The 19371-nt window shown below is 47.1% G+C and overlaps 1 protein-coding gene across 1 annotated transcript; it reads right to left on the reverse strand.

Annotated features, from left to right (window-relative positions):
- Positions 1 to 817: 817 nt before the first annotated feature.
- Positions 818 to 18980, reverse strand: LOC140905872 (C->U-editing enzyme APOBEC-1-like). The gene is made up of 5 exons (XM_073329369.1): positions 18910 to 18980; positions 17569 to 17596; positions 14061 to 14461; positions 10559 to 10680; positions 818 to 2230 (listed from the first exon to the last, which is right to left on the reverse strand). The coding sequence occupies exons 1-5, from the start codon at positions 18929 to 18931 to the stop codon at positions 2192 to 2194; spliced, it is 612 nt and encodes a 203-aa protein (XP_073185470.1). The 5' UTR covers positions 18932 to 18980; the 3' UTR covers positions 818 to 2191.
- Positions 18981 to 19371: the final 391 nt, after the last annotated feature.

Genomic DNA, 19371 nt, shown 5'->3' on the forward strand with positions numbered 1-19371 from the left:
CCCCGCCCCACATTTTTCAGCCAAAGCTTTGTATTTCCTGCTACTGCTGTCTGCAGACCCAGAAGAACAAGTGAATTTTCCATGTTATACAGTCGCAGTGCTAGACAGGGCCCCCGGCCCAGAATGGCTGGGAATCACATAGGTTGGTGCTCCCATCGACTCCCAGTCAGCAGTCTTTCCCCATTGCCAACAGCAAGAGGCTGGGAGTGGAATAGCTGGAAGCTCCCAAAACAGCCGGCACTCCTGTGCCTTCCCTTCCTGTTGAGAGAGGCTGGGAGCAGGTAGCTAGGAGCTGCCCACTGCCTCTATTCCTGCATCATTCCCTTCTGTGCCTCCTCCGGGGAAAGCATGAGACTTCAGTAGCACTGAGGTCTTTAGAGTTCTTACACTGTTTGCTGTGGTGCCTCTCGCAGGACAAACCAGGCTGTCAAGGTTCCTTCCCCACTCTGAACTCTTGGGTACAGATGTGGGGACCTGCATGAAAGACCCCCTAAGCTTATTCTTACCAGCTTAGGTTAAAAACTTCCCCAAGGTACAAACTTTGCCTTGTCCTTGAACCGTATGCTGCCACCACCAAGCGTTTTAAACAAAGAACAGGGAAAGAGCCCACTTAGAGACGTCTTTCCCCCAAATCCCAACCAAGCCCTACACCCCCTTTCCTGGGGAAGGCTTGATAAGAATCCTCACCACACAGACCCAAACCCTTGGATCTTAAGAACAATGAAAAATCAATCAGGTTTTTAAAAGAAGAATTTTAATTAAAGAAAAGGTAAAAGAATCACCTCTGTAAAATCAGGATGGTAAATACCTTACAGGGTAATCAGATTCAAAACAGAGAGAATTCCTCTAGGCAAAACCTTAAGTTACAAAAAGACACAAAAACAGGAATATATATTCCCTCCAGCACAGCTTATTTTACCAGCCATTAAACAAAAGGAAATCCTAACGCATTTCTAGCTAGATTACTTATTAACTTAACAGGAGTTGTGAGGCTGCATTCCTGATCTGTTCCCGGCAAAAGCATCACACAGACAGACCAACCCTTTGTTCCCCCCCTCCATATTTGGAAGTATCTTGTCCTCTCATTGGTCATTTTGGGTCAGGTGCTAGCGAGGTTACCGTAGCTTTTTAACCCTTTTCAGGTGAAAGGGTTTTGCCTCTGGCCAGGAGGGATTTTATAGCACTGTATGCAGCAGGTGGTTACCCTTCCCTTTATACTTGTGACACAGGCCTACACAGGACAGGATTACATTGGGATGAAGGCAAACGACACATTAACACGTCGGTAAAATCTAAGCACGAAAAGCAGCGCTTCCTTTGAAGGAACATTTTCTGTTTCATTCTGTTCTTTTTTTAATGGTCAGAAATAATACAGAAAATAAAACCAAGAAATTCAATGATAGACAAATAAACTCAAGTAATAAAATAGCAGGAAAAATTCTCTCCAACATACAACTCCATATAAAAATGATCTGCTTGTGAATTCCTGATGCAAACAGTTCATTGCTTTGACTTGATAATGGTAGTTTCTCAAGGTGCAATAAATATGATTGCGACAAGGTGGGTGAGGTAATCTCTTTTATTGAACCCAACTTCTGTTGGTTAGAGAGACCAGCTTTTGAGCTACACAGAGCTCTTCTTCAGGTCACAGAGCTCTGTGTAGCCTGAAAGCTTGTCCCTTCTACCAACATAAATTGGTCCAATAAAAGATATTAACTCACCCACCTCGTCTCAATCATATCCTGTGACCAACATGGCTGCAACAACACTGCAAACATAAGTACTGTTCGATTGTCCTGCTCACCAAGGTGGAAGGCACAGAGACATGTCCAACTGCAGGTACAAAGGGATCTGCTCCAGTCCCTGCTTCCCTAGGGCATGCAGAGCTGATGAGGAGACTCGATCCTCCAGGGTGTGTTGCATATGGAGACCCAAGGTCCGGTTAAATATTGATTGGCTGCTTTTTCAGAACTTCTTGCTGGCTGTTTCTGAGTGGCTCCTTTGCAGCCCTGTTGCCTGGCGATGGTTGGCTGGTGCTTCAGGTTAGTAGGTCAATAGATGTGGGTGTGGGACTGGCGAGTCGGGATTCTAATGTAAAGGCTGCCAGTCTTTGGCTGCTGCACAGTACTCTTGTAAAAGCATTTGGCACTAGCTGTCTTGCAGGACGAGATTGAAGGTGTGCTGCTGATACTCATGGGTGTGCATGTCTTGCTAACAATGAAGGGAGACCCTGGTGGGAAAAGAGAAAGCTGGGTGTTAAAAATGAAAGGCCAAAAGCCAATTGTTTTATCTTTAGCATCAATCAGAGGTTTAAAATGAAGTGTCTTTCACAGGAAATCATTCTTAACTCCTTCCCGCAGGAAGTGTGAGCAGCCCTGTGAGATTGTAAGGGAGATCAGTGGTCACCTGCAATCATTGGGCTTACTGTGCATTATAACTCAGCTGTGGAAACAGACAGGCCTCTCAGAAGCAGGGATGATTTCAAGGCAGGAAAACTCCCAGTTGTCTCCAAGGAAAGCAGGATACGGCCTCATATTTTGCACTTCTATCTGGGACATATTTTCAACAGATGTGTTCAGAATTTCTTACTTCCTTAATAACTTATATGCACCCAGGTGGACACATACTGCACTGAGAATGACGTGAGGTGACTAAGATTTTCAAACTAAGACGCTTTCAAGTCCTAAACAGGATCTCGGAGCCTCACTTTAGGGCCCCGTTTTTGGATATCTTGGCTCCTGTGTTAATTTTCCATTTTCTTAGGCCCCTGACTCTGCAAAACACTTAAGCACATGCTTAACATTAAGCACATGAGTAGTCCCACTGTAGGCAAAACCTCATGGTCCCAATTTACACTCCATGGAGGAGAATAGGTTTGTATGGGGAGGAGGGGAATTGAGATATGGTGATTTATTATTCACACTTGCTTGTTAGCCAGACACTTGGGGCCAAGGCCTGAAATTCTTACTTAGTCTTTAGAGTTGTCTAGGGAAGGCATAAATGTGAATGTGTGTGTGTGTGTGTGTCCCCAAAATCTTTTCCCCAGACAACTCTTTCTCTGTATATACATACACACATAACGTATATGTGTGTGTGTGTGTATAATAACTCTTTTTTAATGCTGTCCAATGACTTTCATACTATATATTTTGCAGCGATTGATCTAATACATTATTTAATACCAGGCATTAGCAAGTCTCAGCTAGTCGAAAAGCAAGGTGAGACTGTTGAACCAAAATGGTATGTTAGATTAACTGGTCGGTTTGGACAACTGATACTGCAATTCTCTTCATGGAATTCACATTCACATAGAATTAGCAAGCTGGGATTTTGAGACCTGACATCCTATATTCAAGATCCATTCTGAGTCTATCATACAGGCCTAGATAAACATGGAGGTAACTGGGACTGAAATGGAAGGTCCTGCATTTACCTGTTCGTTGATCAGAAATTAAACAAATCAATTACAAAGTCCCCTCAAATGTACTCTTATTCTCCTTGTTTATATGTGGTTTCTATCTGTCTAGGTGCATATATGCCCTCCCCCATCCTGACTGCATCTGACAGCTGTAGTAGGAAGCAAGCCTGAGACATAAGCCCTTGTATCAGAGGCCTGGTATGAGGCAGGACCCTGCTCACAGAATCTGGCAAGAACAAGGCGGGTATTGCAGAAATACACATTCCTAAGAAGTGCTAGGCACAGAGTGCGCATGCAAACACATCCTGATATTAAGTGGTACCAAAACATCCCAATATCAAGGATGGTACAAAAACATTCCCCAAGGATAACAGGAACACATTGACCCCTCCTAAAAGATAAGGTCAGGATGACAGTATGTAATAGAGATTTTTTGATCAAATCAACATGTACAAGGTGATGGGTAATAACTAGCCACATCAGGGGGCAGTAACTAATTATATCAGAGGCAGTACTAACTGGTTTCTATCAGGATATAAAGATGTATCTTAGAGGGAGTATTTTTGTCTGGCTTAGGGAGGAACGGAAAGTCCCGCCATTCACTGAGCTGGTCCATTGTTACAGGCATACATGTATTAGTGGTCCGGTAGAGTCTGTGGGATACTAGTACCGTGCTTTGTTGACAATAAACCTGGCTGGGTGCCTTTGTCCCTTGTGGTCATTGGGTGGTTTGCTCAAGGTCTGCTGTGCCAGCCGTCTGTGCAGGGCTGGGGTGGCACACAAAGGGAACATGCACAAACAGCCAAACATCCATCAACATCTAACCATACCGGTGACCTCCAACTCCTAATCTGGTAAGTAAGTGAGCTGTCCTCTGTAGAAATAGCGATCTAATATGACAGAAAACCGTAAGCTAGGGAACCACCTTAGCCCTTCCCTGCAAATCCACACAGAGTATAATAAGGTATGAACATGCTGGGTTGCTAGCAAAATAATAATAATATAATTTTTATCAATTTTTAATAAAAGTTTTAAATAAAAAGGTAATAACTTGTTTATTTAAATGTTTAACCCTTTTTCATTATTTATTTTTGTTTACCTTATTTTGTACAGTCATAAATATAATTCTTGCGCCATTTGTTTTTAATTGTAAGTTTGTCCTGTATGTCATGTATGTTGTCCTGTGTTGTATGTTGTGTGTGTCACATGATTATTTTTAAATTATTTTTATTTTTTAGCATCAAAAGTCAGTTTTATACCTTTGTTAAAAAAATATACATGATGTACAGGACAAATTTACAGTTAAAAACAAATGGCGCAAGAATTATATTTATACCTATCAAACCAACATGTACAAGGTGTGGTAAACCCAGGACAAACAGTTACAAAAGGGGGGGTAATAATTAGTCCCAGGGGATTAAAAGGCCCCTCCCTATCCACTGAGGACAGATAACCACGGGGCAATAAGGTTCAGCTGGAAAAGGGGTTGCTTGGGAATCAGTTAGGTTCAGCTGACTCCAACTACTTGGGACCTTTTTAAACCCTCCCCTGGGTAGAAGAAGGAGAAGAGTGAGGGAGTAGGGAAGCTGCCAGTATGCTGTTTTCAGCAAGACACCAAACCTTCCCAGTAGGGTGGCTGCCCTCGCTCCCCAGAAGGGAAGGAAAACAAACACAAGGAACTGACTGAGGAGAGGAGTAGCAGGAACCTGTGCCACCTATAAGGATTCATCTTGCCCCAAACCTGAGTCTCCAAGGCTAAAAAGGACAGAGCCTGCTGAGGCGAACAAGGTATTTTGCCACAAAGGTGATAGGTGATAACTAGCCACGCCAGGGGGCAGTAACTAACCATGCCAGAGGCAGTACGTAACATGTTTGTATCAGGGTATAAAGATGTATCTCAGAGGGAGTATCTTTGTCTGGCCTAGGGAGGATCGGAAAGTCCCGCCGTTCACTGAGCTGGTCCATTGTTATGGGCATACATGTATTAATGGTCTGGTAGAGTCTGTGGGATACTAGTACCTTACTGTGTCGACAATAAACCTGGCTGGGTGCCTTCATCCCTTAACGGATCTTGTGGTCATTGGGCGCTTTGCTTGAGGCCTGCTGTGCCAGCTCTCTGCACAGGGCTGGGGCAGCACACAGAGGGCACACACACTTAGACAAACATCTATCAACATCTAACCACAAGAGCTTCATAATCATTAATGGGATTTTATCCTTGGAACACCCTTGTCAGTTAGGGAAGCACTACCCCCATCTTACAGATGGGGAGCTGCATCACACTAAGGATTAGGAAACTTGTCCAAGGTGACCCATGCAGTCTGGCTGTGTCAGGAACCAAACCCTGGTCTCCTGAGCTGCACTCTGCTCTCCTATTCACTTTACACCCTCCCTTACACTTACCGAGGGCAAACAGAATAAGAACAGAGCATCAAGAGACTCACTGTGATTTGCCCAGAACGTGTGAAACAATCAATTATTAGGGCAGGTAAGTTTTAAGTCTTGTATCCTTAGGGCATGATTGTGCAACTGGATGTGCCCAGCTGAACTTAGCCAAATGCTCAGAGCCCCACTGAAGTCAATGGCCCTGTTGTGAGGGGCAATAAGGGTGCTTTTCTCCATTGTGCTAGCTTGGTGGAGTTACCTTAATATGACTGGAAAGCCCCAGTAAGCTGTAGACTAACACACTTGAAGCTGTATTCCTCAGGCTACACCAGAGCCAATTAATACAGCTTCATATGTGTTAGCCTGCAGTTGAACAGGGCTTGTCAATCATGCTAAGCTACCATGAATGAGCTAACACAATTGCAAAACACCCCTTTCAGCCTTTCAAGAGAGGGGACAAGGGGCTACCTGCAGGCATAGGGGTCTGCCCATGCTGATTGAGTTGTAGGGTCTGGCCCTTAAAGGAAAAGGGACTAAGAGCACGTTTTCACAGCAGACAGATTAATGCAGTAGGTGCCGTTTGTCTCCACACACAAAGTTTGGTTAATTCAGTTAATGTTCCTAGTCTGCACATCCCACCAGCGCAGACCCCAAAGAGCAAAGGAATAAGCAGTTAAGTCATTTAATATCCCATCTCCACTCCCGTGACATTCTATACCTTGTGGGAGCGCGCTGTAATCCCCATATTCCTCATTTTCATATAATTGTGATCTTATGTATAAAGCATGCCTTGTAAAGTAACAGGGGAAAGGTTATGATCGGCTGAAAGTCATTTCTCTATTCATATATGTGTATCATTAATGCATGTGAAGTTATGACAATTGTGTAGTATGGTTGTCACTAAAACATGATGTAAGTTGCGGGCATCAGCCAGATATTAGCTCCCCAGAGGCAACTGCAAGGAAAGTAACCAGCGACCGGGCGGGGTGTCAAACAACCCATCAACAGCCATTGTCCAGCAAGGGAGCTACAATGCAATGACTCACCTGCATGAGGCCACACCAGGGGAATTGCTCAACCTTGCTTGGAGAGATTCAGTAATGCTCACCTGACTCTGAAGGGCGTGGGGGGGGAGCCAAGAGGGAGGAAAGGGCACGATAAAAGGGAGAGACGTTTGCCATGCTCTTTGTCTCTCTTCCACCTACATCTCCAGACACCACACACCAAGCAACTGAAGCGCTGATCAAAGGGGAGAGCCTGACTGAAGAGCAACCAGCCAGCCTGTGGTGAGAAGCATCTAAGTTTGTAAGGGCAGTGAAAGTGTTAAGATCAGCTTACAATGCGTTTTGCTTTTATTTCATTTGACCAAATCTGACTTGTGATGTTTTGACTTATAATCACTTAAAATCTATCTTTATAGTTATTAAATCTGTCTGTTTATTCTACCTGAAGCAGTGTGTTTCGTTTGAAGCGTGTCAGAGACTCCCCTTTGGAGAACAAGCCTGGTACATATCAATTTCTTTGTTAAATTGACGAACTTATATAAGTTTGCAGCATCCAGCAGGCATAGCTGGACACTGCAAGACGGAGGTTCCCAGGGTTGCGTCTGGGACCGGAGATATTGGCTAGTGTCATTCGGTTGCAAGTAGCTGGGAGCAGCTTACATGCCAGAGGCTGTGCGTGAACAGCCCAGGAGTGGGGGTTCTCACAGCAGAGCAGGGTAAGGCTGGCTCCCAGAGTCAAGGATCGGAGTGACCTAGCAGATCACCAGTCCAAATAACACCAGAGGGGAAAGTCACAACTCCACTCATCAGTTACCTGTATCAAACTCCACTTCCTCCCACCCTCCATAGTGCACATATCCCCACCCTCATCCTGAATAGGCCACTCTCTGAGCACTTCCTGTGAACAATCTTGGGGAGGGGGACACAGTTACGTTATTCTGATAAGGGCTAGAAAAAGGCTCTCATATAATACTTGATGTTTATATCACCCACAGTTAATTCTGAAGAGTTATATGCATGCCAGATGTTATAGTGATGAGCACAGCATAAGTACCGATATGGAATAGAGCAGAATTCAGCCAGCCAAAAGTATAGTGAACACAAAATCATAGAAAGAAAAGGAAAAATCTGAACAGATTCCTGATGGGAGTAAATTGCCATTTATAGCGCTTCTTGTCTAAAAGGAAATTAAAAATCTACTCTGGTTACATTTTACCCATAGTGTTCTTTTGAAACTCCATTAGAAAATCTTATGGAGGAGCGTCTGATTGACAAAAAATGCACAATTCAGTGATTAGAAAGGCATCTAGACAAAATCTAGACTAAATAAATATTCTCTGTGGGTATCACCCTCTACAACGTATTAGTGGGATAGCAGAGCAGTCCAATATATAGATATACATGACATACGTAATGAATCCATTGAAATGTACATTTAAATTGCCTGATCTTACCAGGTCTTGTGCGTTTTATGAAATGTAGTCAATAAAGTGGGAAAATCCATGAACTTTCTATAGACCCTACATTTTCGGTATTGTTGTGAACATTTCAGAAACACAAATCAAAAGTTTTGGTTGTCATCATCACTCTGTAAAACATATGCAGCTGAATCCTGTGACCTTTGTTCATGTGAATAGCCCGACTGGAGTTTGTCCTTGATCATTCATAACAAAACTGAGCCAGATCTTGAGGCTTTCACTCAGTCCTTAGTCAGGCAAAATTACCATTGACTTGATAAATACCTTAGGATTTTGCCCAGTGTTTCTACCTAACAAATATTTATGTTACCAACAGAAGCAATAGGTTTACAATGTATGAAATCCTAGCCCGCATCAAAGCCAATGGGAAAACTTGGCCATTGACTTCCATCGGGCCAGGATTTCATCCAGTATTAAGTTATCCACAGTGGCCCCCTGAGTTTTGGGGGGTTAAGCAGTGACTGTTACAAATATTCTTGACAAAGATATAATAAGTAGGAAAAAATGAATAGGTAACAAGTCAGCTATTGGGTTTCACCATTCTACAGCAAAGGCTTGTCAGGTATTGATTTCAAATGCGTGCAGAGGACAGCCATTTCTTAGTGCCACATTCATAAGTGGCCACACAGACTGTAATAAACCATTGGAAGATAAGGCTGGGGGGGCTTATCCTTTGACCCATTTGAGACTGCCCATAAATATATTCAGCTTGAATTATACGAACATGCCACAACAATGATGCTATCCTTTGTTGCGCCCCGGAACAGCACTCCCAAAACACAAGGAAACCGAAGCAGGCCATGCAGGTAGGTGGTCAATCAAAGCATGTAATAACCATGGACCGACTAAGTCAGTAACAGTCTGAACAAAACATAACAACAGTCCAAATGGCAGGTATGTAGCAGCAGGCCCTGAATAACTACGCACACCCAACCCTGTGCACACATACACAAAAACACAGAGGAACTGGAACCCTGAGTTCAGGGAGCAGGAACCAAAAGCATCTCTCTCACACACACACGCACATACGTTGCTGTAAATTGGTTTAGTTCCACTGAAGCCAGTAGAGTTATTTGGGTGTAAATCAGAATTATATTACTTATATTACTTAACAGAAACCCTAAAACATTATCCCCAGTTGAATTCTCAACTATTGTTTTACCTAGACATGGTCAGTCACCACCCTGACCTCTTTTATGCTGTACTTCTTTCTCTTACCTTTCATTGGTTTGCATGTCTAGTCTCTTTTGCTTGCCTGTCGGACAAGAACCCTGTCTTCTTACATTTTGTGCAGTGCCTAGCACGCTGTGGGTGCGACTGGGAGCAAATAAGTGAACAGAATAATAATAGAACAAATGGTCTAGAGGGAGACTTTAACCTACGGGATGGGGTGAAGTTTGCTGTGACTATGGCATGATCAGGGGATGCTAAGTGACAGTATCTCCTTTAACTCTGCACTTTCTCGGTTCTTTGGTTGTGTACAGACCATGTGCCACATCCACGGCGGATGTAGATTATCACAGTCTGTACTCCCCTGCTCAGATTGTGTCTCCAGCTATATGGCATAGGGGGAGAGCTCGCTCCTGATACTCCCTCCTGCCAGCAAGTGGGTGGAGACAGACCAGGGGGCAAGGAGTGAGAGGCAGGGTGATTGGATAGAGTGGCAGGCTGGGCACATGGGCCAGTAAGCTCTTCCATGAGAATGGGTGAGATAACTTACTCCCTCCCTAGAGTGAGGTGGGACCGCAATTAATTCTCTGGGCTGCCCCTGCACTGCTCAGAGCAGAGTGGGACATTCCAGTTCTACTGGACTGCCCTGCCTCTCGTGTTTTGAAATTGACCTTGTACAATGGAGGCCCCAATCCTGACTGGAGCCCTGCCTGGTACTGCTGCTAATATCAGGCTATGTGCACACTACAGCTTACGTCAGTATAAGTTATGTCGCCCAGGAGTATGAATAGCCCACCCCCCGCGACATTACACTGACCTAAGCGCCGCTGTGGACAGCGTTAAGTCTGCGGGACAGCTTCTCCTGCTAACATAGTACTGCCGCTCGCGGGGACTGGAGTAATTAAATTGACAGGAGAGCTCTCTCCCATCAGCTTAAAGTGTCTGCATTAGCAGGGCCACAGAGGCGCAGCTGCATTGCTGTAAGCTCTGTAGTGTAGCCATAGGCTAAGTGGAGATGACACAGCTGGGTCACTCGAAACCTAACTCTCATATGATTTAGGTTTGTTCTTGGATCCAACATTTTCTCCAAAATGTCTACTCACCCAAAGGACACGCTGGAGTTCTTGACAATAGAAAATGATCCACAGAGAGCGCAACAAGGGGCAATAGTCATCTTCTTCTTCATCTTGATGGGCAACAAATGTTCTCCAGCAGTATCTGTAATCTGATGAAATAAATAGCCCGTCACGCCTGTTGAGGGACGCGTCCAAGGGATCAGTGAGCCCCTCCTTGCTCAGTCAGAGGTCAGTAAAGATCGTGGCAGAGTCTGAGTTTTACACTGAACTCAGTGTTGGCCAAAGGGTCCAAGCTGTCAATCAGTAATCAGTTAGTGACATTGTTCATGTAAGCTGTGATCTCGTCTAAGCTCACATGTCTAAGCTCACATGTCTGGAAGGCGTAATCACCATACAGCAAGAGTGGAATTGATGCATCAGGGTTCTGCACTCTGTCTGAAGGAAAGGCTAGTTTCAGCAAAGAACTGTGCAAGCCCCTCATTCATTATCAGCCTGAGAGAATAGCAGTTACATCCTGGGAAAGGCCCAGTTTGGGTTGTTCCACTTACTCCTCCGTCATTCTGCCGCTTACAAGATGGGGAGGGAATGGGGAGAGGACGGATATGCTTGGGGTTTTTTGCTGGAGCCAAAGAGGCTGTATGTAAGGGGACTGTTGTCCTATTATTAACACTCAGTGGGGGTGTTTTGGTTGGCTAGCTCGCAGTACTAAAAGGGGAAGGGTTCATGGGAAATCAGGACCCTGAGACTGACAGACCCCAGGAACAATGGGGAGAGAGGCCAATGCTCCAGGTCAGCCTAACTGACAGGGTGGGCAGGGTAATCAGGGAGTCAGGAGGCCAGCGGGGTCCCGTCCTCCATGTGAGCTAAGGAGAAAGCAGGGGACTCTGAGATAGCGCGGAGCAGAGCTGTGCCAGCCACAGGGGCCAGAAAAACATCCCAAGAAGTAAGTCAGTGCTGGGAGCAGAGTCACAGAAGCAGCCTGCAGAGCAGACCTGTCTTGGGAGCAGAGCTGCAGCAACCAGCGCCAGAGAAGCAGCCCAGGGAGCTGGAGGCAGAGCAGCAGCAGCAGTGCTGAGGCAGAGAGGAGCTGGAGCTGAGGCAGAGTGGTGGAGCTGGGGCTGGACCAATCCAGAGAGCGAGGGGGACCCTGGGCAGCAGGCCCAATGCAGGGAAACACCCCCAGCCAAGACACGTTGCAGGCCAGACTTGGAGGGGGATTGTAACCTCGACGGGGCGGGGGCGACGCTGGGAAGAAGGGTCCTGCCACCTAAAGCCTGAGAGCGTGTGGCCACCGCCAGAGCAAGTGTCTGACCGTCGGCATCCTTGCAGCACAGCCAGGGCCTGAGAAGGGGCCTGGGACTTGTGAGGAACAGACTGAACTTCCCTTACAGTGCAGAGACGTTGGCTGTGATGTCCCCGTGCCACAGAGTGGGGTGTCGTGTTTTCCTTTAACCTTTCCCATTTTTCCCTTATTTTTTTAAATTGATTGCTGTTTAATAAATTGTATTTGCTTGGAACTGTATGTAATGATCAGTGGGTCAGGGAAGCGTCCAGTGGGGGCACCCTAGCCCCTGCCCTAAGTGACCACGGCAAGGTTGGGGGTCGAGCCCCCCAGGAATCCTGGGCCCAGCCTTGTTGGGGTTACGAGGACTCTGCCAGACAGGAGAGTGGAAGGGGAGCCCTTGAGGTCAGGCAGGCCTCTGGGTAAAGGAAGTGGGAGCGAGGACTCAGATCCTTTCACTAGCCCCTTTCACCAGGGTAGTGTATAAGCGGGACCATTCCCCCACTTACATGTAGATGGGAGGGGCCCGGCTTTAGAGAGAGGTTGCTCCTCTGAGCACATGCTGCCCCACTGCCCTGCGGAGCGGACAGAAGGAGCTGGGATGATAGGCAGCTGCGCTGCTCTTGTGGCTCGGTTAGGGGGAGGAAAGGAAAGCAGACAGAGGGGAGCTTTGCTGGTGCAGCTCCCAACGCCTCCCCACTCCCTGCTATCAGCTTGCCAATGAGCCCTTCTGCTGCAGGGAGGGGGTTGCTTGGGGGCTAACGTTGTCACTCCCCAGGCCTTCACTGCACACCTCACCCCTCCCACAGGAATGTGGTAGGCCAGGTATCCACCACACTGGTGTTGGCCAGTTTACTTGCTTGCCCCCTGCAGCAATGCAGCTTGATGCAGCAGGGGATACAGTAGAGAGGTGCAGAGGCTGTCGGCCTGGCACCGTGCCATGCCACTACAGCTGGCATCTTGGGCAAGGGGGGAGAGATTCTCTGTGCTCCTGCCAAGCTTAGGCCTCTTCAGTCAGATTGCCAATAAGGGCGTGACACTGGATACTTGTCCTGTCCACACCCAACCACCAGCTCATGTCACACAACCCACCCACAGAGAGTGGCTATTGCTGGTAACACTAGGAACTCAGCAGTGTCTGTGATTGGTTAGTTTTCAGTTCTGTTAACAAGTGGCTGCTGCTGACTTGCTGGTTTTTCAACCCAGTTCATAGAACTGTTCTGATTGGCTCCTTGCTGACGTGAACTTTTGGTCACTACAGCCAGGAATTGAACTGGAACTGCTGCCCTATAGATTAAAGGCTCCATGTTCCATTCCCTGATTCCCTCCACTCAGCCAGCCTCCCTGGCCTGGAATTAGTTTGGAAATCGTGCCCTGTAAGTTACAGGCTGCATATGCCATTCTCTGACACCCGTGAGCCATGCAGTCCCCAGCTATAGCAAAGGCCTTGTCTATAGGGTTGCCAACTTTCTAATCACACAAAAACCGAACACCCCTGCCCCACCCCTTCTCTGAGGCCCCAACCCCACTCGCTCCATCCCCACTCCCTCTGTCACTTGCTCTCCCCCCACCCTCACTCACTTTCACTGGGCTGGGGCAGGAGGTTGTGGTACAGGAGGGGGTTCAGGATGTGGGGCATGCTGCCCTTGTGCCTGCAGGCACTGTCCGCACAGCTCCCATTGGTCATGGTTCCCAGCCAATAGAAGCTGTGGAGCCGGTACTCGGGCGGGGGCAGCACAAGGAGCCTCCCTGGCCGCCCATGCGCCTAGGAGCCACAGGGACCTGGAGTCCGTTTCTGGGAACTATGCGGAACCAGGGCAGGTATGGAGCCTGCCTTAGCCCCAGACCCCTGCTGTGCCGCCAAATGGACTTTTAATGGCCCAATTGGCACTGCCGCCAGGTCCCTTTTTGACCGGGTGTTCTGGTTAAACACTGGACACCTGGCAACCCTACTTGTCTAGACTGGGATAAAAGTTGTGACGATGTAATGTCTCTGCTAATATGTGCTCAGTAACATGTTCTAGAAGTCTAGTGTAGCCACAGCAATGTACACTTTAACACGTGGAAAACTGGTCAAGTTAATGCCTTGGCTCCCTCCGAGACCTCATCTGGACCAGATTAGCACATGTTAAAGGCTTGTCTTTTCTGCACTAGGCTTTTCAAATGTGTTAGCATCCATCTGCTAACCTATTCTAGCATCACACCTTTGATTCTAGCCTAGGCAGGGCCAAAAAGTGGTTAGGATACCTGGCAGGTTCATGATGTATAGGGCTACTCCATTCTCCATCAGGTCCCTGAGGCCTTGTCGGTTGCGTTCATCCATATGCCTGAAGAGCCACGCTGCTTTTATTTTCAGAGTCACACTGGGGTGTGCCCTCAGGAATTCCACTATACGCCGGCAACATTTCCCACAGGGGCTCCAGGACAGGAACCAGGTGATGGAGCAGCGCACTGATGGCCTGAAGTTTAACTTCTTGAAGTCATGTTCCAGGCAGGCGATTTCGGTGTGCTGGGTTGGGGTGTTTCGACACCAGTGCCTCCAGAACTTGGTACTTCTGCCCCACCTGATTTCGTAGAGCAGGTACGTCACTCTTGGACATGTACCTGGGATGTAATTCACCTTAAAATCGTTTGGTTGTATCTTCCACCTGAAACACAAATGTCATGATGGGCACAGATGCCTTTTACTGCCCCCTTTTCATCCTGTGTATCATATGCAAAGTCCTCACAATTCACAAGTGCTCCTCATCCCAGAGGAACCCAAAATGCTCTCCAGGCTGCATATACAGGTATCACTCTCTGGAAAGAAATAATAGGTACAAAATCCAGTTGAAACTCTGGAAGGAATTTTAGCAGAGTTGGAATCTAATGAGCTCAGTCTGGAATTAGACAAAGACACCTGAGCGATCCTTGTCATGTACTTCTATACCAACTATGGACTGGCTGCAGAGCTCGCTTATACACACCAGGTGTGATCATCATAGGATCCTTTAATGCTCTGCCAGGGATGGCTGAGGTTCATTTAAATAAGGCATTTTCACACACAGTGTCACCTGGTGGATGAATAGTAAATGAACAACAATATTGAGGAAGCTGTCAAGTCTTGACACTGTAAGTCTATTCTGTATTCTGTTGAGAATTTCCCTGTCCCCTGGAAGACATCCTCAAACTCTTTCTCAATTATTTTGGTCCCCTGCCCTCCAATGAGTGCACCGCTTGATGAAACCCAGAACTAGACATGTTTTTGACCCAAGATCAGGGGCTCTTTATTACAAAATGTACCTTTCCCCGTGTATTATTTACCTGTACATCTAGTTCACATATGCCTTTACAGTAAATGAAGCTGTCAAGTCTTGACACATATTTAAGAATACAGACCAAGTCAAGCAAAAGAGCCCATGTTGGTGGCACAGGAAAAATTGCCCCTTCCCATCCCCTCTGCCCCGGGGAGCAATATTTACATTGTCTGGAAAAACTTGTGTACTCTAACTTCCCTGAGATAGCCTTTCTAGAAGATACTACTGCTAAACAGCTGATTGTGAATTTCAAATCTATTTTTGCTAGGCACGGTGTACCTGCCATAGTAATGTCTGACAATGGGCCACAGTTTATTAAGCATGAGTTTAAGCAGGTTGCAGTGGGATTTGGGTTGAGACATGTAACCGTCAGCTCCTATTATCCCAAATCATAGAATCTGGAGGTCATCTAGTCCAACCCCCTGCTCAAAGCAGGAGCAACCCCAACTAAATCATCCCAGCCAGCGCTTTGTCAAGCTGGGCCTTATCCAATGGGTTGGTGGAAAACGGCATTGAAATAATGGAGTGGTTATTGGAAGAGGCTGCAGAGTCAGACTCTGATCCGTACTTAGCACTGTTAAACTACAGAACTCCACCAGTGACTCACGCGTGGCCACCTGCAGACACTTTGTTTAACAGAAAGCTGAGAACTAAAATGCCTGGAATGAGAGAAGCTGATGTCAGAAGAACTGGGGATTTGCAAAAAACATATAAAGAGACAGGTAACGCTAAACAAAAATCAATATGATTTGGGGTCCCAGGAGCTGCCACCACTTCAGGAACACGATGCATCTCTGATGGGAATCAGTGGTCACAAACAGCAACGATGTCACAAGAGGTTGCCCTGCAGTCGTATGAGGAGACAGACACATACGGAGGCGGAATAGGTGACACTTTCTCCAACTTGCAGAAGGAAGGGAGATACGGGGCCCTGAGTTTGCTATGGTGAAGGCCTCAGTTAGGCAACAACCAGAAGAGGTTAAGACAACTGAACCCCAGACATAACACCGCCAGAACAGATGGACTCATTGCCTCCTGACAGCAGCAGCACTGGTATTTCACAGCAATGGTGCAGGGAACATCAGAGGTTAATTGAGCACTTTTTAAGTTCAGTTAGTAGGTTGATTATAAGTTTTTGGAGTTGTGTGTTATTGCAATGTGGTTTGTTAAGTGTTGTTGTTGTTATTATTATTATTAAATTAGTTTGGGAAAAGAAGCCATGCTATTGGGAATTGTACCTAGAAGAGTTTTAGCTTCCCAGACAGGCAGTCTGGAAGAGGGATGCTGCAGAAGTCCATGACCTGTCATGCAGAGGAGCCTGAATTCAGTGGATTTCCCTCAAGCATGTTGGGCTCCGAGTGATTGCTGAACGCCACACTCCTTAATGAGTCACCCATCCCTCCAGCACAGCATTCCCTAGCACAGAGGTGGGTAAACTATGGCCTGCGGGCCACATCCGGCCCACGGGACCCTCCTGCCCAGCCCCTGAGCTCCTGGCCCGGGAGGCTAGGTTCCACCGTCTCCCCCCTATTCCTCCTCCCCGCAGCCTCAGCTCACTGCACCGCCAGCTCAATGCTCTGGGTGGTGCAACTGTAGTGCTGCCAGCCACCGGTGCTCCAGGCAGCGCGGAAAGGGGGCAGGGAGCGGGGGGGTTGGATAGAGGGCAGGGGAGTTCAGGGTGGTGGTCAGGGGGCGGGGGTGTGGTTAGGGGTCAGGGAAGTCAGAGGGCAGGGAACAGGGGGGTTGAATGGGGGCAGGGGTCCTGGGGGAGGCAGTCAGGAAGGAGAGGGGGGTTGGATGGGGCAGTGGGGGGCAGTGAGGGGCAGGGGTTCCGGGGGCGGTCAGGGGACAGGGAGAAGGGGTGGTTGGATGGGGCAGGGGTCCTGGGGGGGGGCAGTCAGGAATGAGAGGAGGGGTTGGATGGCGTGGCGGGGGGCAGTCAGGGGTGGGAGGTCTGGGGGGGTCAGGGGACAGGGAGAAGGGGTGGTTGGATGGGGCAGGGGTCCTGGGGGGGTGGCAGTCAGGGGGCAAGAAGCGGAGGGGGTCAGATGGGAGTGGGGGCCGGGCCACGCCTGGCTGTTTGGGGAGGCACAGCCTCCCCTAACCTGCCCTCCATACAATTTCGGAAACCCAGTGTGGCCCTTAGGCCAAAAAGTTTTCCCGCTCCTGTCCTAGCACCACACTACGGCATTAGGGGTCAGCACTGACTCAGAGGGGAGAGTCCCTCCCACTGAGTCACCCACCCCACTCTCTGTAGCACAGTGTCCCCGGCACCACGCTGTGGCACTGAGGTCCGTACTGATTAAAGCAATGAAACTGGGCAACAGAGAAAGAGAGAGAGACAGATCTAGGGTAGAAATGCTGAAAGGGAAAGGAGCTTCAAAACTTCCCAGCTCCGACTGTCTCTGGAAATCATTGGGAGGTCAGCCAGTGCGGGGTTATGGAACTGTCATTCTCACCCTGGGTTGGTGCCTCTGGCTGAGTCACCTGTTGGGAAAAATGAGATAGTCACCTCTCATCGGGTAGAGCCAGAAACTCAGAACAAGACAGGAACCCACCTACTTCTCATTTTTAACCCTTTTGATCTCAGGAGCGCATCACACCAAATCTATTTATTAATCATCCACATGGTCCTAACAGATGATCCTTGTTCAGGCCTGGAAAGAATGGAGCTTCCAGGTCCCTGTTAATACCCAGAATCCCTTGGGGGAGAAATACCTTGCTGAGCTTAAAATTGATTATCAGTTTAACTATGTGTGAGTTTAATCTCAGCTACTTATACGCATTGACATGGTTTTGATCTAAGACCAGTTTTGTATCTATGGACCTTCATTGACTTCAGTGGCATTATTTCTGATTTACACTAGCATATTGGAAAGCAGAATCTGGTCTTCAACCCCTGTTTATAGTCGAAGAGACAAATGGTAGCCAGGGATTGGTCTGTCTTTTCCTTGGTCGCAGTAATAAGGAGACAGACAGAAGTAGAATTGAGAATCAAGCCTTTTGTTTTCTCCATTGATTTTTTGTTTGTTTTTTTTTCAACCGAGTTTGACCATTCACAACTTTTTAAAAATTGTTGGTATCAATTTAGTGCTGACAAAAAGCTCCGGACTCATGGCCCTTTAATGACTGACATGTTCACGTTGGGCAGACCCCCCCAAATTACTCCACCAATAGGCCTTAACCCTGACTTGGGGGGCCAACCTCTATGGTTGAGACAGGAGTTGTCTCACATTCCCCAATTCACTTCACAGAGAAAAATTCTATTTATTTATTTAGAATTAAAATTAGAAAACTGGCTGTCCAAGGTCCTAGGCATCCTAACATAATGAATTATATACCAAACATATAATTAAAATACATTTCCGCAGCTGCGAAATCATCTGTTCCACCAGAAGTCAGCCAGACAGCCACCTACCCCCTCATCCTCTCAAATTAACAAATTAAATAAAACACATTTAGATTTCTTGATGGATCAAAGATAAATCAAATCCTTGTTCTGTTTTTATAGAAATCTCTGAGAAGATCTTGGGAAGCTGAATGTGTCCTGAATATTTCTAAATAATGTTTAACACCTCCCTCACCTTCCCGAAAGCCATTACCTACCATTTTTTAATTTAATATCGTAAGTTAAAAACAGTATGGGAAATCTCAAAATATATTAACTGATAGATAATGAAAAACCCCACAGAAATACACACAGCTATACCCACACAAAGATACATGCATATATACACAGCTGCACACACATATAATAATATGTGCATAGAAATATACACAAACTAATCTTGTCTGTTTACCTTTCTCTGTGCCAGCAGCCATGGCTTCTTCTTCTTACACTTCCAGCATCTGGGGCTGTCTTCTTTTATTAAGATGCTTTCCCTCTTTCAGTTTCTATTCCTGAGCATTGAAACTTTTAGACCATGCTTACTCATGCTGAGTAGCACCTTACTCTGAGCAATTAGTCCAGAAATTCCCAAACTCTGGGGCATAGCCCCCTGGGAGGGTGTGATAAGGTTATGGGGGGCACATAGCCCTGATGGGACCATGCTGAAAGGCTGGAATCAGCAGGGGGCCCTGTTCAGCAGGAGGCCAGTGCACCTTTTCACTTCCCTGCACATCCTGGCCCTTCAGTGATGCCCTGTTCAGATAGGGAGCGAGATGGGTAGGGAGCTAGGTCCAAGCACCCAAGACTGCCTGACTGCTGCAGGGAGTGGAAGGTTTCCTCAACTGCCCCATGATTAGTACCTTCCACCCCCTGG

The sequence above is a fragment of the Lepidochelys kempii genome, chromosome 1 (assembly GCF_965140265.1).
Source record: "Lepidochelys kempii isolate rLepKem1 chromosome 1, rLepKem1.hap2, whole genome shotgun sequence".
Taxonomy (NCBI): Eukaryota; Metazoa; Chordata; order Testudines; family Cheloniidae; genus Lepidochelys; species Lepidochelys kempii.

What these genes read in the sequence shown, in the direction of transcription:
- LOC140905872 (XM_073329369.1), bottom strand. Translation starts at nt 18,931, where the DNA reads ATGGCTGCTGGCACAGAGAAAG. An exon ending in GGCTGCTGGCACAGAGAAAG is followed by an intron (nt 17,597 to 18,909) that starts GTAAACAGACAA and finishes TTTTCCCAACAG; the next exon opens with GTGACTCAGCCAGAGGCACC. An exon ending in AACTCCAGCGTGTCCTTTGG is followed by an intron (nt 2,231 to 10,558) that starts GTGAGTAGACAT and finishes TTTTCCCACCAG; the next exon opens with GGTCTCCCTTCATTGTTAGC.